Consider the following 27,817-nt stretch of genomic DNA (forward strand, 5'->3'; position numbering starts at 1 on the left):
CCAGGGGAGCCCGAGAGCCCCAAATGGGAAAGCAGATTCAGGTAGAAACAACGCGGTTGTTTTGTTTTCCGCAATAGCTCAACATTTTACATAGGAAGTTTTAAAACGGAGAATGCTAGTATTTATTTTTTATGTTGCCTTTCTATTTTTTAAATAAAATTTTTTACTAGACCATCCCTTTAACCACCGGCGAAAGAGAATAATGAATTAACAAAAGAGTAATAGTTTTCATTTTACGATGACTTCTTTTGGCATAAGAGAGAGTTATTTTAATTGGATTTCAAGGCCTAACGATCGATACATGTTAACGTATATAAGATTGGATTTACTTTGAGACTATGTACAATAAGAACACGTGTATGCTACTTGTATTCATTTTGACGTGTTGGATTAATTTAATGATTTCATGAATTGCCATTATTATGTTTATTTCTTTTATGCATCTATATCGTGATGTCATGTGTTAGTGGTTGTTGCCAAAATAAAGTATGTATTCCTGCACTCAAAAAAGTGGTGTTAAGGAGCTTTTGACAGCTTTTTTACACCTACGTTTTGCACTTCATAGTGCAAAAGATGAAAATGTCTTAGAGGGCACCTGTGTTCACCTACTGCAAACATTACCGCCCCCTCGGAGCAATGTATGCAGGCTTGCAACATGAGGGACCTGGTATGTTATATTTCTTCAAAGAAAGGCTCCCTGTGCTTTGAAATGACCTTATCTTTGAAAAATATCTCAAATGCTATGTGCACATCATCATGTTGTAAAGTAGGACATTAGAACATTGCATTTTTAATGCATATGGCTACTTAGCTGTAGAGAAGGCTTTTCTTTTCAAAAACAACATAGGAACTAGGCTCTTCGCAGCTGTGGCAAATCTGTCTTGTGCAGAAGTACGACCTAGAAGCCAAACAACTTTTATAACAATACATTTTGTCTTATCTCTTGCTAAAAAGAAACCCCTAGAAGGTTAATGAACTATAGGGGTGTATTATCAGCCATATCCTGAAACAAAATGGTGCTGGACATCCTCTTTAATCTTGAAATGATACACTATGGGCAGTGGCTTAATAATAACACATCACATATTTCCTGTACTCAGACTTTATACTGCTAATGTAATGCATTGCCTTACCTTGTCTATGTCATTATTCTAGATTGTCCTGAAGAAGATGGTGAACTGGAAACAGAAAAAGACTTGGATAGAGATGAACTGGCAAATCAGGAAGAAGTATGTTTTGCTGGCTTTCGTATCATTCATTAACACAGTTGTAAATGGTCTACGCACAGCAAAGAACAGATGTTTCATTATGTATTCGAATAGAATCGGCCTGCTCACTAGCGGGTGCTACTCTGAAGCATAATCGATTGGGATTCATTTCATTACACCTGCATGAGATTTTCATGGAGGTGTAAAACTAAATGCTCTTCGAAGGCGGAAGAGGAAAGCAAAGCAGACATCTCTGCTTTGCTGGCCTGCTACGACTCGGAATGGCAGCAAAATGAGCTGGAGCGTAAATGTAAAGCGAAAAAGCATGTTATACTTAAGTTTGAAGCTACGTCACATTGTAAACGGACCCACAATGGGCCTCATTACGACCCTGGCGGAAAGTTACCGCCAGGGCCGTGACTTTACCGCCATGGTGCTAACTACGTTAACACCATGGCGGTAAGGGGATTTACCGCCCCATTCCGACCTTGGCGGGGCGGTAAATCCCCAATCCCCATTTACCCTTCCCCATTCCCATTTTTGCCCCATAGGGCATAATGGGAGTGGGGAAGGCGTTAATTACGCCACCGTAAATTACGGTGGCGTAATTAACACCAAGTTCCCTTACCGCCATGGATTTTTACACCCGCTAGAAGCAGGTGTAAAATCCGCCATGGCGGAAAGGGAACTCGTGATTGGCGGTAAGGGGTCGGCGCAGCTAACGATGGCGCTAACCCCTTACCGCCAGGGTCGTAATGAGGCCCAATGTGTTTTCTTGATTGTGTGCTTTTCCTCTCAACAAAGGCATTTAGCTCAAAGGTTTTCTAGATATTGCCAATGCATGTCATCCCCATCAGACCTACATATCTTTTTTTTTCTTTTTTTTTTAATTTCTGGTTTCTTACAAACTTTTATTACAATTTTCTTACATCAACATTTCTGATTATATCTTGAATTAGCTCACTGCATTTATAGTTTTCATAAAAATAATAACATAATGTCATCAATAACGTAAAGTAAGAGGAATACATTTGTTTCAGTGTGGCCACTTTAAAAGAATCACTTTAAATCTCAGACTGGTTCAAAGGTCCATTCAAAACTAATATTTTCTTGGTATGTTAGTCTGTGTTTGCTGACTAGCTAAGCAAACACAGACTAACATATGAAGCCAATAACATATTTTGAATGGAGCCTCAGTCAGTACAGTAAGTATCTTAAGGTATCTGCTCATGCTGGCACAGGGGCAACACGCTGGTCTTGGAGGCAAGAGGTTCAAATCCCTGATCTGTGCTTAGAAACCGAATTCAGGTATGGTATTAGGCGCGCTACAAAAAACCAATACAAAAATGAAATCAAACAAATATAGATAGGACTATGACCATGGCATATATAAAGCATGACCATTTGCTAAGAAAGCTGCATGACTTCCTTGACTGAAGTACCATGTAATTGAACATCTGGTATCGCGATTGATGATCCTTGATCTAGTTGGTGCTTTTGCCCATGCTAGCTTATACCTGATCCTCTTAGGAAGGTAGTGACTTTACACATGATGAAAAGGAATCTGCTTCAGATCGATGAACATTGGCAATCTATGAGGCTATTATGAGCATGTTGTTTGTGGTCACAATGATGTTGGTAACCTAGCAACTGGGATTCAAAATAGCAACCAGAATGGTCAATGGCCCTCATTACGACCCTGGCGGAAATCGCGGTGCTAAATGCACCGCGGAGCACGGCGGAAAGCTGCCGATAGCGCCATGGAGGTTGGCGGATTTTCCGCCCCATGCCGACCTTGGCGGGGCGGTAAATCCCCAATCCCCATTTTACCCTTCCCCATTCCCATTTTTGCCCCATAGGGTATAATGGGAGTGGGGAAGGCGTTAATTGCGCCACCGCAAAATACGGTGGCGTAATTAACATCAAGGTCCCGTAGCGCCATGGATTTCTCCGCCCGGAAAAACCAGGCGGAAAACGTTCCATGGCGCTACGGGAACTCGTAGTAGGGCGGACGGGTCCGCCGCGAATAACGCTGGCGTAAACCCACTCCGCCAGGGTCGTAATGAGGGCCAATGACTTTCTACGTAAAATACAGGAAGCGCACATGGACCTTGGCATTAAAAGTAAAGCGGCAAGGCTACCTCCAAACTCTCATCCGGGTCTGGCTGGGCCAGAATAGCCAGGTAATTGCCCATTCGTGGGTGCCAGAACCTGTACATCCCCATTCCCATTTGAGCCCTATAGGGCTCAAATGGGAATGGGGAAGGTGGTAGCACTGGTAGCATTAATAACGGTACCAGTGCCACAGTACTATTCTGCTCGTGGGTGTCGGTATGGCCACCAGGTCAGACTTGGTGGCTGCAAGGGCACTCGTGAGCAGAACTCGTCGTATGCCGGTACGGTAACAACAGTGCTGGTAGCGCTACCGGCACTGTTGTTGCCTTACCGCCATACTTGTAATGAGGCCCAATGTTTTGATACAAAATATAAACTAGTCATTTTGATTGGTATGAGATTCCCAGTCACACTCAGCCATAGGCTGATATTTTCTGGAGCCCATCCTATCAGGCGTGATTTCAAGAGTAGGTGCAGGTATTTTCTCTTCATCTGACAGCCAATTAGAGAGAGAGGTTCATTGAAACTCCCTTATAGCTCTGTGTATCATGCAAGCATGCTCTCTGCAGGTACCATAGATGCAGCAAGAAGCTTAGTTTCTTTACGCCAGGCCCTCAATCACCCGTACCAAAACAATTTACTTTGACGTATAAACCCATGGATGGGAGGTCATTTTGCAAACGAGGAAACGTCAGTCTGGTCATCCAGTAATCTAGGTACAGTGACTGCCCACTCCAGTGATGCCTTTAGCCAACCATATTTGTCAGGCTTCTTTTTTCAGCACACTAGGATACGGGAGTGGGAGGCATTACTAATGTTCCATCAACGATGTCTATCTGGAAATCTATATGTTATCGTGGCAATAAGACCCGAGGCTGTGGGCCAATACCGCCCCCGGTAAGCCCGGGGGCATTACCATTGGTGATTTTGGTCCGCCGCCAAGAGTCTTATAGCCATTAGTACTTTGGCCGTTAGACCGGGGTACTAATGGCATTTTTTTCTGTTTAGAAATACTGCCGCATTTCGAAACAGAAAAAAAAAATGTGAAACAAAATGGCTGCCGGGGAGGGGGAAAACGTAATCCATTTTCCCTTTCCATGGCAGCCATCGGGAGTGGACGCGCTGGGAACAGCAGAGTCTCCAGCGTGTTTGCTTCCAAGAAAAGAAGAAAAAAGAAGGTAAGTGGGGTTGGGAGGGGGAAGGGGAAAAGAAAACGTACCGCGGCCTTGCTCCGAGTCTCCACACACCTGGAGGCTTCCATCGTCCCCCACCAGAGACGAAGGGATAGAAGGTAAGTGGGGTGGGGAGGGCAGGGAGTTGGGAGGAAGGAGGAAAGAAAAAAAAAGAACTCTTACCTGAGTCCCCACCGCGGACTAAGGTGGCTTCCAGCCATGCGGAGACTCGGAGCGGGGAAATATATGGCATTTAACATTGTTCCACCATCTCACATCCCCAGACTTCAGAATGGGTTTCATTATGCATTTTGGCAATATGTCCTTCTGGAATTTGCATGCAGTAATTTCTGTTCTCTCGTGTCGTACCCAGAGCAGTACGAAAGCTAATATGAATGTTCATGTAAAGCCATGCAGTAAACATGACACCGCATGCAGTGCTTGTTTGCAACTCTTGCCTTTGGATGCAAACATGTTTTAAATGCATGCTCATCCCTATGAAAAGAATTCAAAATCATGTGGGATAGCAGCATGTTAGCTCTGGCACCTGTTTTTTTGTTTTGCATATTGATAGCATAGGCACATTAGACACCTTGGGCACATTTTAGTTTTGCACATTGGGACCTTAGGGAACATGCCCTTTTATATACAGGGACTGAAAAGATGGAGAGGATGAGACGCTGGGCTACGTCTCCGCCTTGTCAGAGGTTGAGAGAACCAGTGGTTGAAGTGGGCAGGAGCGGTGCTCCTCTACTTCTTTTAATTAAGTTTTACTGTTCCTATATTTTTATTTTAAAAAGAAACCGTTCCGGAATGGTTTCGTTTTAAAATAAAAATGTAGGTAGAAGTTGAAACGTGCACTTACATTGCACTGAACTGAACGTTCGCCTAAACAGCAGGCGCATGTTTTTTGGAGTTTGCAGTGTGCGTGGGAGAGGGGTGGCGATGGGGTTTGTGGGGAGCGGTGCAGGCCAGTAGGGAACATAGTTCCACTACTTCTTTTCCTAGACTTCGACCACTGGAGAGAACAAACCAGTAGAAGACATAGCCTGAGTTAGGGGGGGTGGAGGGAAAGAGGGAGGAGGAGGATAAGACTGCATATCTGGACGAGGTTGAGAAGGGGGGATAGAATATGAGGAGAGTGCATGGGGAGGTGGAGACATAGCATGAGAAGGAGGAGGATAAGACTACACATCTGAAAGAGGTTGAGGAGGGGCAGATAGATTATGAGGAGAGAGCACTGGGAGTGGGAGACATAGCATGAGAAGGGGAGTGGGAGACATAGCATGAGAAGGAGGAGGATAAGAACACACATCTGGAAGAGGTTGAGAAGGGGGAGCTAGAATATGAGGAGATCGTATGGGGAGTGGGAGACATAGCATGAGAAGGAGGAGGATAAGACTACACATCTGGAAGAGGTTGAGAATGGGGAGATAGAATATGAGGAGAGTGCATGGGGAGTGGGAGACATACAATGAGAAGGAGGACGATAAGACTACACACCTGGAAGAGGTTGAGAAGTGGTAGATAGAATATGAGGAGAGAGCATGGGAGTGGAAGATATAGCATGAGAAGGAGGAGGTTAAGACTAGACATCTGGAAGAGGTTGAGAAGTGGGAGATAGAAAATGAGGAGAGGGCATGGGGAGTGGGAGACATACCATGAGAAGGAGGAGGATAAGACTATGCATCTGGGCGAGGTTGAGAATGGGACGAGGTTGAGAAGGGGAGATAGAATATGAGGAGAGAGCACGGGGAGGTGGAGACATAGCATGAGAAGGAGGAGGATAAGACTACACATCTGGACGAGGTTGAGAAGGGGGATAGAATATGAGGAGAGAGCATGGGGAGTGGGAGACATAGCATGAGAAGGAGGAGGATAAGACTACACATCTGGACGAGGTTGTGGTAGAGGAAGAGACACTGAACGAGTACCAGAAGAAGGTGGGAAAATACCTTGAACTTGCCATGGAGGAGGAGGAGGATGAGATACCGTAGGGTCTGTAGGGAAATGTTGCCACAAAGGTGCAATGGGGCAGAGAGTAGAGGGAAGAGGAGGGGTGGCGCTGAAGGAGAGTGAGCTAGAGATGGTCCACTAGCAGGTAACTCAAGAGGAGGAGAATGGGGCCACTACAGCGCTGCCTGACTGCAACGAGGGGACAAAGCGGGTTCAGGCTTTTTTCAAGAGGATGGATTCAGGTTGCAAGACATCCACACCAATGACATCACCGCCCTTATGGTCATAAGTGTGTTGGTCTAATCTCTGTTTGCCAAGGATTTGACTGTCAGGGGGTGTAGGCAGTGCACTTCTGCCAGTATTCAGTTGATCTCAGTAACGCAGGTGAGTGTTCCTAGGACACCCCTTCGATGTGCAATCACTGTAAGCTGTGGCACGGTGATGGGTATCATTTGGGCAGAACAGGTGAGACAGAGTGATGAGGATTAGAGGCCCCAGAGTGCATGCATTTTGTGACATATGTCAGTTGGTAAGAGCTTGAATACAAGATAGTGGTGGATTGCATGGAGAAGAATATGCTCCTGCACCACTCTACATTCTTCTACATGTCTTGGCAAGAGGGTAATACAAGGGGGACATTGTGCACTGGGAGAACATCCAGTTTGTACGTGTGGTACTAGTGCTCAGAGAGTAGCTCCACTGGTTTATGGAGAAAAACGAATTGAGGCAGATCCTCCCGTTTGTGCATAGTACTAGGACTCAGTGAGAAGTTCCGCTGCTTGGTAAAGCCAAATAAATTGAGACAGAACCTCTAGTTTGTGAGCATGGTACTAGAGCTCAGACAGCAGCTCTGTTGGTTGGCAGAGACACATACATAGAGGCAGGATCTCCAGTTTGTGGGCATGGTTCTAAGAGTCTGGGAGTGGCTCCGCTTGTTAGTAGAGTCAAATATACTTCAGATGATTAAACTAAAGATTTAATTTTACATTGCACTCAATCACTACTGTCAGAATCCAAGTTTCCACTACCATTTCACATGTGGCTCCATCCATATGAAAGTAGATGGCTCAAACACCAATCTTAATCATCTGAGGAATATGTTGTGTGGTCTTCAAAGTGATAGGACTTTTCTCCCTCTCTAGTCTCATTCTTTTTTTAATCAAAGTTCTCTACCATGTGTGCGATTGAGGCTGTTGTCGGGGATAATAATAATAATTTTGGATTTATATAGTGCTACAAACTCTCAGGCATCTGAGCGCTCCTTATTATTACCCATGGTGTGTGGTGCTCATTTATCGACTTTGGAAGGATGAAAGCTGAGTTAGGCACTGCTGGGATTCAAACCTGCATCAGCAGGCTCTGCACGGATGTCAGAGCGAACGCTCTACTCACTGCGCTATCTGACCAGGATATTATTCTTAGCAGTGCCAAAAACAAAACATTGTCACAGCATACTAGCTGGGTGGCAGCTTAAGTGTTCCACATCTAACAAGTACAGATGGCCACAATGACCACTTAAACATACAGTATTTGCAGCTGATAGACATCACTGTTGCAAACAGAACTTTTAACCATCTGCTCTGTATTGCGAAAATCTTACAGGGACCCCAATCCATATACCAAGCCACACTGGAGGGGAGTCAGTCCAACTTCCTCGTAAAGTTTTTAACTCTCTGAAAGCTCTCCTTGATGTGACCCTAACAACTGTCTGGAGTTGTGGAGAAGGAGTGTGCACTATCAGATGAACGTCTTTACTGTGGTGGAGAACCACAGTGGGTGGTGAATCTCTGACATTTCATTCTCTTTACTGTAGCAGCCAGGCCTTTAAAGGTCTCTTAGTGCATCCTTACCAATGGCTGGCACATCCAATTGTGAATGCCAGGCTGCAATGTTTTCCTCATCCTAATGAACGTGATGCTTAAAGGTTGCCTCCTTGACTTTAAACCATGAGTCAATAAAAGATGACAAGAAGTACTCGAAATTCTCCTTCATGCCAAAAATGAGGGTATTCTTCTGGAAGATTGAGAGCAGATTCATATTCTGTTGGCCTGATCCTCCACTGCCAGACCATTCAGATTCATGTTGGATGGTTCTAATTCCAATAGTATACCAGTGGCAGGACCTTACTGAGTGATGTTGCATGTAGCCTAACAATGAGCAACGGATGGCAAACACTGTCATATAATCTCTAGAAGGGATCAAGAGAGCATGCATGTGGAGCAAGGGAAATCCCTGCAGCATAGAACAACACAACCTGTATAAAGCATAGAAAACAGTTGTTTGTGAGGTGCATGCAAATGGAAGATCACACTGAGGGGTATAGATATAATTAAAAAAACGAAATAAATAAGACGTTCCATAGATTGTTGTTTAATAAACTACATATTATTCTGTGAATTTGTTTCTTTTTAAATCAGAACATATTGAAACAAAAGATATTGAAGTAACACTCATGTAATTGGAAAATATGTTGTGGAACAAAGTATATTTAGGGACTCATTACAAGTGAGCAAGTCTGAAAAAGGTGCCAGTAATGTTATTAATAGCACTTTTTCCAGACCGGCTCAATCCGTGTTTGCCGGTACGGGCTGTGAACGACCGGCAGGCCTGACCTGCTGGTAGTTCAGGCTCCTATCAGCAGATAAATCACTGAAGCACCGGCACCGTTAACAACGGTGCCGGTGCTTCAATGTTCCCATTCCCGTTTACACGGGAATGGGAACGTACCGTTCAGCCACCGCCCATAATATACCAGTATTATATTGGGGACATTGGGCAATGGAACCAGCAACCTCATAATGACCCCTTAGTATTACTAATTAATGTTTTCATGGAATGTTGATGTTGGCAATAGATACACTGGTGGCATTACCTCGCTGAGTGATGTTGTATGCAGACTAACAGCTGGGTGGCCTCTTAAAATAGTTGCAGCAAAGAGCAAACATTGTCCAACATGTGCCCCTGTGTCAGTGTTAAGTAGGCAGAATCCAGTTGCTTGTTCTGGCTATTGCAGCAACCAGTCACTGTGTTGCAATAAATATTCTTCCCAATGATCTATTATATGGAGGGATTTATTTCACTACGATATCATCACCGTTTTCTGCAGGTTGTAAGGGAGCTGATAGTGCAACTGCATTTTTCACAGTACCTGTGTACCTCTTCAAGTCCATGTCTGGCTGCCTGGGACCGGCTCTCCTTTCCCACCGCTAATGGCTGTCCATTGTCTGATTCGGCCACATCACGTGTTCAGGGACCACAAATTTGAGCTCTGCTGCCCTGAATTATGAGAATCTATTTGTACTTTCTGCTGCTGGTCCCTCTGTCCCTTTGTCCCTATGTCATCTGGTGATTGGAATGTCATCCGTATCATTTGGCCTTTGCTGCATCCACTGGCACACACCTCTGTACTGTGTATCCACAATATGCTTGAACAATCTGTCTTACATTGAGCATGTGTATTCCTGGTGTAGAGCACTCTATTCCCTTGTCTATGAATGAAATGGTAATGTTCAGTCTTCTCATAATCTCTCGCCCCAGTATGTTTACAGGTGTCTGTCGAGAGTAAAGTAAAGGCAGAGATAGATGATGATCTCTTAGAGAAAGTGAGATATTGTCTGTGAAAGCAACCACTTCCGGAGCCCCCGACAATCCTGGAGTGTTCATGGCATCACCTAACAATATAAATGCTCTTTCCCTAATGCAGGACCTAGTTGCCCCTGTGTCCACAAGAAAGGAAAACATTTTGTCACCTATTGCCACCCTTCTAGGAGGTTCCCCTGCAGGGTTGGGTGTGATCGCCAGAATGGGATACATCAAGTTCATCTGTGGGCTGTCCTAATGAGGCTATAAGGACAACCCATTCCCTGTAAAGGGGCTGTTCCTTGGCAGTTGTCTAACGGAAACTGTCGCCATTGAGTCCACATGTGCTGCTGCATCATTGTTCTGTAGCTGTGCTAATTGCTGTGTATTCCCTCGAATCTGTGGTGCTTGTAAATATTGTGGTACTGGTGCTGGCATCAGTGATACTTGTATCTGTGTTGGTGGGGCTTGTCCTTGTGCTTGTGGTATGTTGTTGGTCCTGTGCATAGTAATCTTCCTGGTCCCCTTGATAGGGTTGCTGGCCCTGCACCCCCCCCCCCAGGTTTTTTGCATCCTCCCTGTACCTACACAGTTTAGAAGTGTGTCCTAGCAGCCCACATGTCCAGCAATGTGGTGGCTCCCTCTGTTGCCCTTGGAAGCCCCCCCAGAAAATCCCAAGGGTTCCGCTGCATCTGTTGCCCATATCCAGAAAACCCTCCTAGAAATCCCCCTTGGTTAGGATGCATCTGCGGTCCGAAGTCATGCCATCTCTGTTGGCCCTCCCTTCCCAGAAACCCTTGCTGTTGACCAACCCACCCCATAAACCCACCCCCCATGGGCGGTGCAAACTGCTGCGGCTGTTGCTGCTGCTACTGTCCTTATGGGAAGGGGCTGGTAAAGACCGCGCCCTCCATTGCATACTTCAATCGTTTTTTCTGTACTAGTTTTGCTTCGTCTATCTTCCTGTCCTCTTCCTTTTTTCTTAATCTTCTCCTGCCACAGCCTACAATGATGAACTATCGTGAACTGTATCTCTCGCACCCCTTCACTTCCATTGTAACCAATTTGCCTTAAACATTTCTGGACAGGCTCTTGTAGACCCTGTACTAGTATGTGATAAAATATTGTTACTGTTTTATCCCATGGCTCTCGTGTTTCAAGGCGCCAAAGCTCTTGATTCTCCTGAATGTACCACACAGGGTCTTCATCTTCCCTCATTTTCCTAGACATAATTGCCCCAATGTCTGATGTGTCTGAGTACTGTGTCCTTAGTGCTTACCATGCTGCTGCCCTGAAGTTTGCAAACGGCGACCTGTTGTGTGCTGTGTTTTGTGTCGTCACCCTGTGGAATCAGAAAAATACAATATTAAGGCTTTTACACCATGCAAAGAGAAATACACCAACACGGGCTCATAAAGATTCCCAGAATCTTTATTGCAATACTGTACAGTTTACAAAACAAAGTGCACAAATAGCTATTTGGCCGTCAGTACATCACAGAGGCCACCAGCAGGTTCAATGTGAGCAGTGAACAGGAATTGCTAGCTGGACATCAGCGTATTTATACAATTTCTTCATAACGATGTCCAGCCTCCTACAAGTTAATCATGTACTGGGCTAGGGTCCTGCCAGGTTTATTCCTAATTTACATATCTCGTGCATGCGGTTTACCTTTTAATACATTTACTAACAAGCACTATTATTCTCTGGATTTAACTTTACACTCTTTACACATTGCTTTAATGCAGGTCAAACAGATGTTTCACATGACATGTTTTAACAGTGTTATTGTTCTTATATACTTGTAGGTTAACATCACCGATTCAAGTAATCCCCTGATCCCGAGGTCAACAAAGGACAAGGTCTACATGACCCTAACATGTAGCCTGCAGGCAGGTTGGACATTAGCTCTCCTACAAAGGTTGAAGAGGTTAAGTTAGAACAAGAGAACACAGGTCGGCCATTTTAGGCCACAGGGTGACTTTGCACGAATAACTAAAATGGCGGCTTCAACCTAAAATGGACGCTCGATTAAGTTAAGGTTACAACCTTGCAATGCGGATTTTCTCGCAGAGTGACTGAGCATAGGCCAACATATACAATGAGGATGAAACAATACTATATCAGTTTTAACAAACCCTGCTTTTGGCCTATGCCAAGCGCTAAACTACCTTCAATCACTTTGCGACTAACTCCACATTTCAACGTCTACACACCCCGAATCATTATCAGACATATCTATTGCCATTAGATCAGACACTAGAGTTTCTTTCAACACTTACTCCTTGGAAACCTTTTCTGGGGCGTATATGCTATGCCCTAATACACTTGTTGCTTGCGCGCAACACCCCCCCAATACCAAACATATACCAGGGAGACACTGTATACAACAGCAAAGGAGTAGAAAACTACCCAAGATAATCAGCAGGGCCGAAAACAACTTCCATTCCCATTACCGTAGGTGGTCCCAAAACCATGTACTAAGTTCCCAGTTTCCCTCAGGAACATGTACTTCCGAACTAAGAACATGTAGATTTTGGATCGCCCTAAAGATTGTTGGAGAGCAGTCTGGTACGTAAACGCAGCAAGCCGACCCCACCAATTGACATACTCCTCCACGCTCTGCCAGAATGACATCTAATGCCATCCGGTTCTGAAGAGCTACTAATCTTATCGCTTTCTGTTCTAACGTCATATTATAGAGTATGTCAGTGGTCCGGTTGATGGTTCTCTCCAGTACTCTCGCTAGTCCCCTGATATCTTCTGAATTCGTAATTTGCCCAAAAAATGGCACAAAGGATTTCATGATGTCTCCTAGAGTTTGCGCTGGAGTATCCCCCTTCACACCTCGTCGCGGACGAGTCTTCGAAAATTTCTGCAGTACTGGCAATAAATACCCCAGGTAACAGAATGCCTAAATAGCAGGTTCCTTGCCAATCCCTGGGCAACCATGGAAATGCCACATTACCGCAAACAAAATAGACAGGTTCACCTACATACAGAGGTCTGTTCTCACTACTAGTCAAATTCACAACGTTGGTGCATTTTCTAAAATTACCCATTGACCGTGTTCTATTCCTCTGTACGCAGAGTGATACTGAATCGGGGCTATGGTTAACAGAATAAGATGGAGGCGTGGCATCCTTATTGCCTATAGGAGCCATTTTAAAAGAGATCAAAGACTGAAAAGGACGAGACAATCTATCAGAGGGCCTAACAGAAGCAACGTTTGGCTTACTCCTATTTGCAAAAAGCGAGCATCCCAGGGGCATCAAAACACGTTTGTCAAAACTATTCAAATTTGTACCATCAAAGTTCCCTGAGATGCTGTCATTCCATCGGCCAAAAAATAGTGCTCTAAGAGAAGCATAACAAGCAGTTGTCAAAGGTGAAGGATGAATGTACCAACCTAGCCCCTTATCTCCATGTTGCGGTAGATGTGAGCAGATCCAGCAGTTGGTCCTATTCAAAATTGCATGAGTGGCATTCATTATTAACAAAAGAGTATTATTCTGATAATTCTGTCTATGCGAAGAATCTCTAGGCGACAAGGTATGCAATTGCATGGAAGGAGTGGGGAAAACAGATACATTTTCAACAGGTAAAAAGTCCTCTAGCGGATATGCTTCCTCCAGATACCATAACCCAAAACCAATAGTTACTACAAACCCAGTTATTATTACTAAAAGGCAACAATACATTTTCGGAGTCCCCTTACACGCTTGATCATTGTCTCTGCTAGCCACATATTTATCTAAAAGTTCAGTGCGAGCGGTAGCGGGTGCAGGGATCGTCGTCTTCAATCGAAAAAGACCAATTGTTTGTTTGCTGGCGACTCCAGTCGCGCGTCTTATTAATGTCTTTCCCACAACCCTTAGCCAACAGAATCCTTTCGTACAGTCGGGCCAAAAGGCAAGCCCTCAAATGATTTCCTCAATCGCACAGTCAAGCCGTGCCGTGCGTCTATCTTCTTGGACGTAAATTATATTTCACAATTTCCGGCGCTGAAAGGTCAGAGAAAAGTATGTCGTCACTTCCCACTGGAGGTGGCGAGTGAACGGAAATGGGATCAGAAAATTATTGATCCGGAAGTACCACTGTTGGAGAGTGTGGAGACAAGATAGCCATTTTTTCCGGCCTTACGAACTCTGGAACAGTCTCCGATACTCTTGTGTCGATTGTTGCTGTTTCGGATACGTTGGTTACAGCATTGGAAAGGGATTCTGTGTCTTCTGTATCGTATGGCACGGGCTGCGGGATCCGTTCGGTGTGTGTCGCATGGATCCTGTTCTTTCGCCCCGCTACGCGCACAGCAGTCTGGGTGACTAGCAGGACCTGGTAGGGACCCCTCCACCGAGGTGCAAGGCAAGACAACCTCTCGAAAACTTTCGTGAGGATCCAGTCCCCCGGTCGTAGACTGTGACCAAGACCCTCGTACCATACAGGTAATGCCTCTCGCACCTGGTGATAAATTGAAAATAGATTTTTAGTCAACTGATTACAGTAATCTGAAAGAAGCTCATTCTCTATATCCCGCAACGAGCGACTTTTTGGCATACCCCAAATATTACCACACCTCCCCATTACCACCTCTAAGGGAGAGAGCCCAGTCTTAGTTTGAGGGGTTGTTCTCATCGACAGCAACACGATCGGTAAGGCGTCCGGCCATTTTAACTTGGTGCAAGCACACGTCTTAGTGAGTTTGTTCTTTATAATGCCGTTATGCCTTTCCACTAATCCGGCACTTTGGGCATGTCTGGCCGAATGGAACCGTTTATCAATCTGTAATCCTTCACATATTTGTAGGATTACAGCAGCGATAAAGTGTGGCCCATTATCCGACCAGATTACTCTCGGCAGCCTGAACCTAGGAAAGAACTCTTTCAACAGAGTTTTTGCCGTGGTTATGGCCATTGGATCTCTAACAGGGAAGGCCTCAACCCACTTGCTACATGCACAAATGACAACCAACACATATTTAAGATTGTTGCAATGTTCCATCTCAATAAAATCAAAGTGGATAACTTCAAACGGAACAGAAGGTGGAGCGAAACTTCCTCTAGGAGTCGAGGTACCTTTTCCTACATTGTGCTGCAAGCAGACCATGCACCCTTGGACAAAGCGCTCCGCAATTTTGAAAATGTTATCATTGGCCCATACACTGTGTAACATTTTAGTCAATTTACGCGCGCAGACATGGGTCGGACCACGAGCCATAATGAGCATCATTGTAATAAAACCGTCAGAGAGTAACCATTTTCCTTCAACATTGTCCACCCAACACCCATCACCATCCAGTCTCCCTGCACCCTCTACCCATTTCTTGGTCTCCTCTACAGTAGCATCTGCTTGAATGTCTTTTACAGAATCGATACTTTCACCAAAAGTGCAAACATTTACAGTTTCCCTTACAGCATACATTTCTGAACTAAAATCGGTAGCAGTTTGTTTAGCTATCTGATCAGCGAAAGCATTCCCTTTTCCTATATCGTCTGTAACCTTTTGATGTGCTGTACATTTTATAATGGCTAACTGAACAGGGAGTGCGAGCGCTGAAAGTAATTGCACTATTAAAGTGCCATGCTGTATTTTCGTGCCATGTGAGGTCAAGAAACCTCGTTCTTTCCACAGTCTACCGAAGTTGTGAACTACCCAAAGGCATACTGACTGTCGGTATATATATTTACCGTAAGCCCTTCAGAATGTTCACAAGCTCGAGTTAACGCTATAATTTCTGCGGCCTGGGTGGAATTATGCATAATTCTTTTGGTTTCCACAATCGTGCTTAAAGTAGTGACGGCATAAGCAGCTGTGGATGGACCAATCGGAAGCTTGAAACAAGGGCCATCACAAAATAGCTCTCCTTGTGGGCTATTCAAAGGTGTGTCTTTCAAATCAATTCTACCTTTAGTCTCTTGTTCTGTAGTGTAAAGGCAATCGTGTGACGTTTCGTCACCATCAACAGTATCTTGCGGGACAGGTAAAAGTTCAGCCAAATTTAGTACACAACACCTCTGAATTTGAATGTGGGGAGCAAACAAGATCAATTCGTATCTTGTCAATCGTGCAAAAGTAAGGTGTTGCGTTTGAGTTCTATTCAATAAAATATCTACAGAGTGAGGTACCATTACGGTTAACGCATGACCCAGGACCATTCCCTTGCTCTGTTTTACAGACGCAGCAGCAGCAGCGACAGCTCTCAAACATCTCGGCAAAGCGCATGCAACAGGATCAAGGATGGATGAGAAATAGCTGCACGGCCTATTCTTCCCTCCATGTTCCTGCACAGCCAAAGCACATCCATCACGTTCATGCACATACAACACAAAGGCCTTTTCATAATTTGGAGTTCCTAAAACCGGTGCCGAACACAGCGCGGTTTTGAGCAAATCAAATGCTGTCTGGTGTTCCAAAGTCCATGGCAATGGCAAAGAAATGCCTTTTTTTTTTGTCAAAGCCAGCATTGGTTTAATCGTTAACGAAAAGTTAGGTATCCACAATCTGCAGTAAGAAGCCATACCTATCAGGGCTCTAACTTTATTTTGCGTATTTGGGACAGACATGCCAGAAATAGTTTTTATCCGTTCAGCTGTCAACCTTCTTCCCTCCTTTGACAGGAGATAGGTGACCTCCTGGCAACAATATTGGAATTTCTTGAGTGAAGCTTTGTGGCCATGTTTTGCTAGATGACAAAGCAACAACACGGTGCCTTCTTTACAAGCACTCTCAGAATCAGCAGCCAAGAGGACATCATCTACATAATGTAGTAACGTGCAAGTAGTAGGCAACTCGAGAGTATCGAGTTGCTCTTTCAATGCTCTACTATAAATACTTGGACTCTCAGTGTACCCTTGTGGTGCACGAGTGAATGTGAACGAGCGTCCACCTAGGGTAAACGCGAACAAATAGCTACTATCTACTATCCTTATGTATAGGAATACTGAAAAACGCGTTTTTAAGGTCAACAACGCTAAAGTGAGTGGCAGAAGCCGGAATCATAGTTAGTATCGTGGTAACATCAGGTACAATGGGAAATTGAGGATCCACAATTTTGTTAATAGCACGCAAATCAATTATAAATTGAAAAGGAATCGCATTATCACCTTTTTTATATACTGGCAAAATCGGGCTATTACACACACTACCTGTAATTTCCTCAATTACTCCACGATGTACAAAATCAGAAACTATACATTTCAAAGCCTGTTCGCCTTCAACTGAGATCTTATATTGCGGAATGCGAGGCGATTTTACTCCATTTTTCAGAATAATTTTAATAGGTGCAATTTGAAGAATGCTCACATCATTATCATCAATTGCCCATAAGCATTCCGGAATGTTACTGAATTCTGGCGGTAAAGGTCGAGTCAAAAACTGAGAAGCGAGTGATTGCTGAGGTGAAATTGTTAACCGAACTCCATCCGGGGAGCAATATATTACTGCATTCAATTCCTTCAACAAATTCAACCCCAGCAAATTCTCCCCACAGTTTGTCGTAAGTAGAAATGGACACAGCTCCGTGAAGGGACCCAGTGTTACCGGTACCGGCAAAGAGACCAGACAAACTACAGGTGTGCCTGAAAACCCTACAGAAACATTGGACTGCCCTGACAGGGGAATATTTGGAACCCATGAATGGTCAATGGAACACTTTTGTGCTCCCGTATCTACTAAAAATAGATGCTTCCTATTTCCCACCGCCATCTCAACGTAGGGGCCTTTCTGATGAACGGGAATAGGCGCTGGTTCCGAATCCTGTTTCGGGCAATCCTAACGAAACAGAATCTCATCAAAAGGAAGCTCTTCAGAGAGGTACGCGGCACAAGGGTGATCAAAAATGTTTCTATTATCCACATTCAATACTTGTTTATCCTGTGAAGGAGGTTGCTGTGATTCTGGTGCAAACTGACCTCTCCCAGGGCCCGCTGCACCTGGGCGACCTCTGGATCGTCTACCCATGTTCCCAAATGACCTTTGCTGCAAGATCGGACATTGTGCACGCCAGTGACCTTCCTGTCGACAATAGGCACACTGGTTAATGGTTACCGGCGCCAAGGGCGTACTTCTCTGTGGAACGTATTGACCTCTAAATTGATTACCTCCTCTAGGGTTTTTAAAAATCTGTTGCAATAGTAGTTTTGTTTTTAGGACACCCTTTTTTTCTCAAGTTTTTCCTTTTCATTATTTACACGATTTTCATAGTACTGAGCCATGTGCAGTACTTCTGATTGAGACTTCGCCTGCCAAGCGCTTTCGGAGGACATAATCTGTAACTGGATGTCAGGCAGCAATCCACGTACAAATTTGTCGACAAACAGCCTTTTCCCTGACTATGTGCCTAAATCTTGTCCACTGAAATCCGAAAATACCTGTTCAAACCAATTGAAGAACTCGGTGGCACTCTCAGACTTTCCTTGGACACAGGCCGTAAGCTTGTCCCAAATGATCCTTTTTTCAGGAACTATAGTTTTTAATTTTACAATAATCCTATCAGGCAAAGTTAATTTCACTTGTGGCGGTCGCTCGCCAGCTGGTCTTTCTCTGTAGAGCCTAACCATGTTATCCCATGTATCTCCTAACCCAGGTACATCATCTACAGTCCTAATCTGTTTCCATAAATCAACTGGCAGGAGTACGGGAAATAATAAATCAATATCACTGAAGGTGAATACCAATGATTGTAAGACCGACTCTATTTCTTTATAGAACCCCGTCAGATTTTTTCTTATATCAGGAATAGATTGCTTTATGGTGTTCACTTGGACGTGAACAAACTGCGATACATAATGTGCAGGAAAGTCCCCAGCGAGTATACCACGTGCAGCATCGGCCGCAATCTCAACTTTTGGGACAAATGTCGGAGGGACCTCTCTCATAGGCAACTGAGAAGTAGGCAGCTCCGAACGCTTACTAAGCAACAGGGCCAAATCAAGCGCTAAGTCAGTCAAAGAGGTATCCATCGAAAAAGCTCTCTTATAAACACTCAACAATTCTGCGGGACAACAAATCTTTCTTTTTACACACTCATTCTGCAGATATTCTACCATAACCTGAATCACTTTCTTTTGCATTTCTAACGTATACTGACCATACGTGTCATATACTTCATCTGAAGTTATCGACATATCCGAAATCCATCTTATTGCATCCTTTATACAAATTTGTGCTTCCTCATCTATCAATTCACGGCGAGGAGAAAACCCTTCCTGTAAGACCATAGTACCTAAACTATCATCATCTACTTCTTCATTCTGTAACTCTTCCAACTCCTTCTTATACACAAAAATCCTCTTGACATGCTCATATACTTGATCCGCAGTATCTCTAGACAACGCTAAGGCGTTCAAATCCCGTAACCCTTGTGGGAGATCTCATCATTTAATCTATTCCACATTATGCTCAATTGAATTCCTAACCCTTCAATAAAAACATTTTTCTCAGGAATACCTTTTAAATTTTCGAGTGTGGAAAAAACATCTGCTTGTTCACCCTTCTCCATACAATGTTTAGCCCAAGCAATCAATTCATTCTTTTAATCTTGGGACACAGTATTACGAGTCACAACCCTTGATCCCGCTCCCTGGTCTACTGCAAGCGATACAGAATCACTTGGAAGAGGAGGAGTAGGCACATTCTGAATGTCAACGGGTGTAGGCAAGGGGGCAGGCAAAGGAGCGGCGGCTGGAGGAACAACGGGAAGAACAGTAGGGAGGACCGGAGGAACTATAGGAGGAGGAATAACAACAGGAAGGGGCAAAGCACCAGGATGAGTGACGTACAGGGTGGTGCAGAGGCATCAGGCCTTCGTTCATGCAAAAGTTTGTTAATCAATTCATCGGACGTATGAAAATCTTTCGAAGGGTAGATTTTCTGAATGCCTAATTGAAACGCTCTGTCCGTGTTCCTAACTGATTCCAATTGTTTATTTTGATCATATAACTGTGCCTTTTGGACACTCGTCATATGTTGACGCATATGCTTCTCTCTACTCTTTTGTTGCTGCAAAGCTTCTGTTTTCCATCTGTGCAATGCGTCAAATACTGCAGGTCTAGCCTTTTTCTTTACCAATGCAGACTCTAAATACTCTATATGAGGGATTTCAAAGCTACCATTGGTTGGCCACCGAAGATTAGAATTATGTCTGGTCTGTCTGTGCCAAATGTCATTAAATGCTATACTACCAAAGCCTTTCTAACAGTACATAGTACATGCCGGCAACCCCTCCTGTGGTGCAGGACGGCTATCTTCCAAAGATTGTCTGTCGCTGCGGATTAATGCCCTGAAGCAGGCAGACAATTTCCCAGGCATATCGGAGTTCTGGTGTTACCTGGTCAAATAATTGTGCTCGCGAGTACAATGCGCCAAATTCAAATTGTCAGGGTTAGATTAAGAATCGGGTCACGATTCACCTGACCAAAGGACTGGGAGGCCCGATCGGGTTACTAAGAACAGTTCTAAGGACCCACGTGTCTGGTGATTTCGGCAAATTTATACACCTCGTTATATGGACCCTTGTCAAGACGTTCGTCTCGGGCTACAGCTCACCGTTCAGGGATCGGATCGTGCTGTTCCGCCGAGGAATTCACTTCTCGTCCAGAGGGGCCGTTTTGTTCGCACCGTCCGATCCCGGTCCGATAGCCGAGCCAACCTTCAACGAGACAAAGTCAATCTTGAGGGTCCCTATTCGGGCGCCATCTGTGGAATCAGAAAAATACAATATTAAGGCTTTTACACCATGCAAAGAGAAATACACCAACACGGGCTCGTAAAGATTCCCAGAATCTTTATTGCAATACTGTACAGTTTACAAAACAAAGTGCACAAATAGCTATTTGGCCGTCAGTACATCACAGAGACCACCAGCAGGTTCAATGTGAGCAGTGAACAGGAATTTCTAGCTGGACATCAGCGTATTTATACAATTTCTTCATAACGATGTCCAGCCTCCTACAAGTTAATCATGTACTGGGCTAGGGTCGCGCCAGGTTCATTCCTAATTTACATATCTCGTGCATGCGGTTTACCTTTTAATACATTTACTAACAAGCACTATTATTCTCTGGGTTTAACTTTACACTCTTTACACATTGCTTTAATGCAGGTCAAACAGATGTTTCACATGACATGTTTTAACAGTGTTATTGTTCTTATATACTTGTAGGTTAACATCACCGATTCAAGTAATCCCCTGATCCCGAGGTCAACAAAGGACAAGGTCTTACTGACCCTAACATGTAGCCTGCTGGCAGGTTGGACATTAACTCTCCTACAAAGGTTGAAGAGGTTAAGTTAGAACAAGAGAACACAGGTCGGCCATTTTAGGCCACGGGGTGACTTTGCACGAATAACTAAAATGGCGGCTTCAACCTAAAATGGAGACTCGATTAACTTAAGTTTACAACCTTGCAATGTGGATTTTCTCGCAGAGTGACTGGGCATAGGCCAACATATACAATGAGGACGAAACAATACTATATCAGTTTTAACAACCCCGTTACCCCTGAAAATCCTGCCTTCTTCTATACATCATCAGCTGCATCTCCTAAAATCTACACTAATATTCCCTTTATTTCTCCCAGAGCTAACCTATGTCCCACTGTCATTTTCTCCATCTCATGAGTACACTTTCCAGCCCCTGCACTCAACAATGGTAGCCTATACTTCAGATTTTCCTTGTCTGCATGTTTCCATGGTACATACTGAGGTTGTACTCCTCCTCTCTCCAGTAAGGGCATCTGTGTGGACCCTGCCTCCTCCTCATACATCCTTCTAGTCATCTAACTTGTCGGTCTCCTCTCTCGCTCTCGATGCCTGCACGTACATCTATCTGCTCTAGTATGGGCACTCTGGTTCTGTGGTCATATCTACTTGTTAACCGTCCCCTTGAACAATCCATGGCTGTCTCCCCTTTCCTTCATCCTGAGAGGTCTCTAAGTCTATCCATATATGTAAAGGTGTCATGTAGGGTGTGTAAGTCGGTTGGCAGTTGTGCCTGCTCATTCAAGCTACCCTCTCCTTCTCCCCCTGTGTGCGTATTAAACTCCCATGACACCCGCTTGTCTGTCCCTGTCCCCGTTGACTGGGGTCAGAACTGTTCCCCCCTCTCGTCCTCACTGTTCCTGTCCTCATTATCAGACCCTGTGTCCATGTTGCTACAAAAATCATCTATGAAGCTTAGTTTCCTCGATGTCAAGTCTGTGTTAGGCTTTGTGCTGAATTCGATGTCCCTCAAGTTGTACCTGCTTCCTCCCCCCAGACTTCTAGGCCTGCTCTGTCCCTCTCTACTGTGCTCCAACCCTGTGAGCTTGTGCTGTCTGGTTCTGTCCATCTCTCCTCTTCGAGTCTGTTGCCTCCCCTGTCTAGAGCTCATTGTTTCTTTACCGCCCTTTTTGCTCGCTCGTCCTCCTCCCTGCACGCTCGTTCCCTTGCCAGTCTATCCAACTGTAACTTCCTCTGTTCCCTCTCTGTCAGCTTGCATTTTTTTCTGCTCTGCTACTTCCCTTCACCTATTAATCTCTTCCATTTCCCTTGTCTTTCTACCCCGCTGCTCCCATTCTGCTTTCCTTCACTCCTTGAGATTTCTCTCAATCCTCTCCTACATTTCCTTTTGCATGCATTCCTTCTCCTCCTCCTTCCTTCATCCCCTATCCTCCCTCTACTGCTTCTCTTCTCTCCTCTCCCCGTCCTTGCATTTTAATTGCCCCTTCTGTTCCTTCTCCTTCCTCTCCTCTTCGTCCATTATCTCTGCCCAGTTTGATGCTTTGCTGCTTCTATTCAGACCCTCCTCAGTAGCCCCTTCTGCCTCTCCATCTGCTTTCCCTTCCAGCTTCAGGAGTATATGTCCTCCTATCCATTCATTCATGGCTATGCTACCGAGCCCCTCCCTTACGCCCTTCTGGACCTCGCTGCTGGTCTCTCGCTCAATAGCCTGCTGCCCTGCGCCTATCGGCCTCTCCGCCTTAACCATATGGTGGTGGCTTATATGTTGGATTTGAGTGTCTCTCTGCCACCCTTAATTCTTGTTTTGGGTACATCCCTTGCTCATCATCTGTGTCATTGGATACTGAACTTGGAGGGACATGGGGAGATGCAGAGGGATGAGTCCCTGGCTCCTTTACCTCCTGCTGGCTCAGCATCCACTGACACCTCGCGGCATCCCCCTCCTGAAACATGCGCCACAACTCGAATATGGCTAAGTGTTTTGTTAACGTCTTCCACTTATATGTTCACTGCATGTGTGTCAGTAGTGATTGCTGCACGTCTTTGTAGAAACTTCCACAAGGTGGCCATGGTTTAGTTAACTTCCCCTCGGTACTTCTGGACCATTCTATGCTATACTTGCAAATCTTCTCCCTGTAAAGCTGGAGTGTCTTACACAAGTCCTGAAGGGGGTGTCTTCCCGCACTTCCCCTGATACATGTGTTTGTGTCTTTACCTCATCTCAAGTTGAGGGATTTGACAATCTGCTGTTTAGGAAAAAAGGTACAATACAATGGCAATACTTTTCAGTTTCTACAAGCCTCTCTTGCTCCTCAGCTCATCATAAGTGTCTGCTTCAACTCCTTGCTGACTTCGGGCAGGATGATTTCCATCTGGTTGCTGGTGGCCTTTTCACAGGTATGTGTTTTCCTGTCTTCTCAAAATATGCAAGTGTCCTGCAGCCTCTCAGGTTTGTCGGCAGAGGAGACGACCTGGTGCCAGGATGGCGCAGCCAACCATCCATTCTGCTACCAACTTGATGGGGAGGACCCCCACGTATTCCAGAGGGACACTGGAAGTCTGCAGACTTGGAGGGCCCAACACCCTCCCCCAGGATAAATGGAAGACTAAGTCAACGGCAAGTTCAAACTGTGTTTATTACAGACAAACCCAAAAGGGATCAGCACAGGAACAGAGAATATTCATGCACATCTTGCTCTTCCTCTGCTTGCAGGCCGGTTTTACTCTCAAATGGCATCATCACTTTGTCACAGTCTGGGCCATTCTCTAGGAAACCTATCTGGCCAGGTGATTAGGCACTGAGTATGTTATACCTATACAGGACACTATAGATATCTGGGGATTGGAATGTCTTCCATATCTCTTGACCTTGCCTGCAAATCCTGTCTCACACGTCTTGCACTCTGTCCAGCCTGAATCAGCTCAGCTTGTCTCTTGCTCAGAGGCCTGAGGCCTGCCATGCGTTACGTAGGGTTATTCGCATTAAAGCATCTGCAAGCTTTGCTCAGGATCTCTTGCACCTTGTGGTTTCTGCGTTACTGCATTTGGCTAATGGCAACAATAATAAAAGCAATGACAGTATGTATATGTATCTGTCCTCTAACTATAGAACTGTACGTTCATGTTTGTCATGTATTCAAGTGTGTGTTTGTGTCCCGAAGTGCAGATGGCACGTGTACTTCATGTCTAACGCTGCTATGTTGTGGTGTCTGTATCGACATCAGCAACATGGCTTCTTGGTGTTTAGTCCAGTTGAATATTCTGAATGATATACCACTCATATCACACCCTTCTCCTGAGACCCCTCCCCCCCAGTCACAGTGAACCAGGAATCAGGCTAGTTTGCAAAGGCAAATATTTATTTAATTATTTAGAATTTAAATCACAATATATTTTAATAGGTAACAACAATCACCAATGGAGCGACAGAACACTGAATATTATCTTTATTGCAATAGGAATCAAGTAATGAGCACAAAAAGAATGCAGAAAAGAAAAGAATACTTTTGGGTGGTTTGGAACAGATAGCACTATGGTTAGAGGTTCCCCCTGCAACACCCCTCAACCCACCAATAGGCAATTTAAATAGATGTGGGGAGAGAGCAGGTACTCCGGAATAAGACAGATCAAACAGAATATCACTCCCACCTTCCCCCTTTAAACACAATAGAAAAACGGAATTGACTTTTCAACTGTCAGCATGGCTTTGAAATTGGCTGAGCACAAACACTAACAGGGTAATTCATAGATTTCAGCGCAGAGGCAGCGCACGCGAGCAGTGCAGAGAGGTAGCGTATACCAGCTTGCGCCAGCCGCCTGCACTAAACAGTATTCTGGCGCACCACGTATTCATAGAATATCAAAGCCATTTTGAGCGCTGGTGCAGAGAACATCCCGCAGCGCCAGTTACGCCCCCGAGAACACCCATTGTGCAAGGATAAGGCATTGAAATCCCCAATTCAGCGCAAAGGGCCGCGCTAACCCTGCACCAGTTCACAGTGCATTTGGGGGGTGCGCGGGAAGTTTCACATGCGATAGGCCTTGGGCAAGCAGGGTATGTGTATTCTGAGGGGTGTGCGGGGAGTATCACATGCGATAGACCTTGTGCGAGTATGGTACGTGTATTCTGAGGGGTGCGCGGGGAGTATCACACGAGATAGGCCTTGTGCGAGCGGGGTACATGTATTTTGGGGGTGCGCGGGAAGTTATACATGTGATAGGCCTTGTGCAAGCGTGGTACGTGTATTCTGAGGGGTGCGTGGGGAGCATCACACACGATAGGCCTTGTGCAAGTGGGGTACGTGTATTTTGGGGGTCCGTGGGAAGTCATACATGCGATAGGCCTTGTGCGAGCGGGGTACGTGTATTTTGAGGGGTGCACGGGCAGTATCACATACGATAGGCCTTGTGCGAGCGGGGTACATGTATTTTGGGGGTGCTTTGGAAGTTATACATGTGATAGGCCTTGTGCGAGCGGGGTACGTGTATTTCTGGGGGTGCGCGTGGAGTTTCACAGGCGATAGCACTTGTGCAAGCGGGGTACGTGTATTTTGGGGGTGCGCAGGAAGTTATACACACGATAGGCCCTGTGCGAGTGGGGTACATGTATTTCTGGGGGTGCATGGGGAGTTTCACACGCGATTACGCTGGGTGAGCAGCTACGTGTATTCTGAGGGGTGCGCGTGGAGTTTCACACGCGATAGGCCTTGTGCGAGCGGGGTACGTGGATCTTGGGGGTGCGCGGGAAGTTTCACACGCGATATGCCTTGGGCGAATGGAGTACGTGTATTTTGGGGGTGCGCGGGAAGTCATACACGCGATAGGCCTTGTGCGAGCAGGGTACGTGTATTTCTGGGGGTGCGCAGTGAGTTTCACATGCGATGTTGCTGGGCGAGCGGGGTACGTGTATTCTGAGGGGTGTGCGTGGAGTTTCACACGTGAATTGGCAGTGTGGGTCCTCCCAGGTGTGTCCTCTCCCCCTCCCCATACCCTGCAGGCAGCCCACACCACAGGGGACCACCCTGCACCCCTGGTCATGCCCCGCAGGCAGCCCATCCACCTTGGGCATGCTCCGCAGGTAGCCCATCCACCCTGGGAATGCCCCCCAGCCAGCCCACATGTCACCATGCACCAGTGAGCACCGACTCATGTCTCCCAGCACCCCCACCCACCCAGCAGTGACGGGCACCTGCAAGCAGGCCCCGACTCATGTCCCCCTGCACCCCCACCACACAGCAGTGACGGGCACCTGTCAGCAGGCCCGACTAATGTCCCCCTGCACCCCCATTCACCCAGCAGTGACGGGCACCTGCCAGCAGGCCCCGAATCTTTTCCCCCTGCACCCCCACCCACCCAGCAGTGACGGGCACCTGCCAGCAGGACCTGACTCATGTCCCCCTGCACCTCCACCCACCCAGCAGTGACAGGCACCTGCCATCAGGCCCTGACTCATGTCCCCCCCAACACTTCATCATGATCCACAATCATGGGCCTTATAGCCACCCAAAGCCCACTGCACGCCACCAAAGAGCCAACCAAGTATTCCATCCACCCCACATTGAAATGCCCATAACATGACACAACCCAAATGGCAAGTATGTACATCAACACATGTCCGTCATACACACACACAATGGGTGCCAGTGAATGTGAAAACCCACATTGTGACATGCATGAAACCAATGAGAGAATATCACAAATTGAAGTACGAAAGAAAAATGTATTGAACACAAAATGAAAGGAATTAAATTAAAACACACAATAATGGAAATAAGAAATAAAAAGCAGCATGTCCCAAAATTAATAAAATATATGAAATCAGAATCAAAATAAATCCAAATGAAGAAGTGTCCAAAGTCTCCGTCCAACAAAGCAAATCCAAAGGGAAAGAAATAAGTAAAATCCATTGCTCCATGGTCAAATAAAAAAAGTAATGATGAAAAATCCACTGTTCAACTATATACAAATAACAAATCCAGGGTCCATGAGCCCAACTGTTGAAATTAAACCTACAAAAAAGACTACCTAATAAAGAACTGTCTACAAAAAGGTGGGGCATAGTCCAAGCGCCCCACATGAAAGAAAAACATAAATGAAACCTAACACTAACTAACTAAATAAAATGGCGGCGGGCAAGTCCTACAGTTCACTTGTCAATTTCCTGGGCCAGGGCATCATCGAACTCCTGTTCTATGTCCTGGAGGCGGGCCTGTTCCATGGCCCCTAGGTTTAGCAGGGATAATGCCATGTCCACCTTCAACTCCCTGCGAATTGCCTCAAGGCACTCGGCCCGCCTCAGTGCCCTGCGCATGGAGTTCTCCGCCCTGACCATAGTGAGCCGAGCTGTGCCTCTTCCGCCCGCCGCCGCTCCGCATCTATGTGCTGGCCCAACCGCTGCCACATGGAAGACACTCCCAATCCAGGGTCCTCCTGCCTCCGGCCGATGCCTGCCCCTCTGATGTTGATGGCCCGAGCCATCATCGCTCCCACCCTGAGCCTGCTGCTGCTGTGCCTGTGCCCTGGCTCTTGATGCCTGCACGTCCTCCTCCTGCTGTGGTGCAGTTGTTG

General features: G+C 45.6%; 1 protein-coding gene across 1 annotated transcript in view; it reads left to right on the forward strand.

Annotated features, from left to right (window-relative positions):
- The window catches only part of AGBL1 (AGBL carboxypeptidase 1), a 3,520,373-nt gene that overhangs the window by 898,617 nt on the left and 2,593,939 nt on the right, over positions 1-27,817 (forward strand). The window contains exon 9 of the mRNA XM_069624284.1: positions 1,156-1,229. Within this exon, the coding sequence (XP_069480385.1) occupies positions 1,156-1,229 (74 nt within the window). The remainder of the gene's footprint in view (positions 1-1,155; positions 1,230-27,817) is intronic.

The sequence above is a fragment of the Ambystoma mexicanum genome, chromosome 11 (assembly GCF_040938575.1).
Source record: "Ambystoma mexicanum isolate Mex_15411 chromosome 11, UKY_AmexF1_1, whole genome shotgun sequence".
Classification (NCBI taxonomy): Eukaryota; Metazoa; Chordata; class Amphibia; order Caudata; family Ambystomatidae; genus Ambystoma; species Ambystoma mexicanum.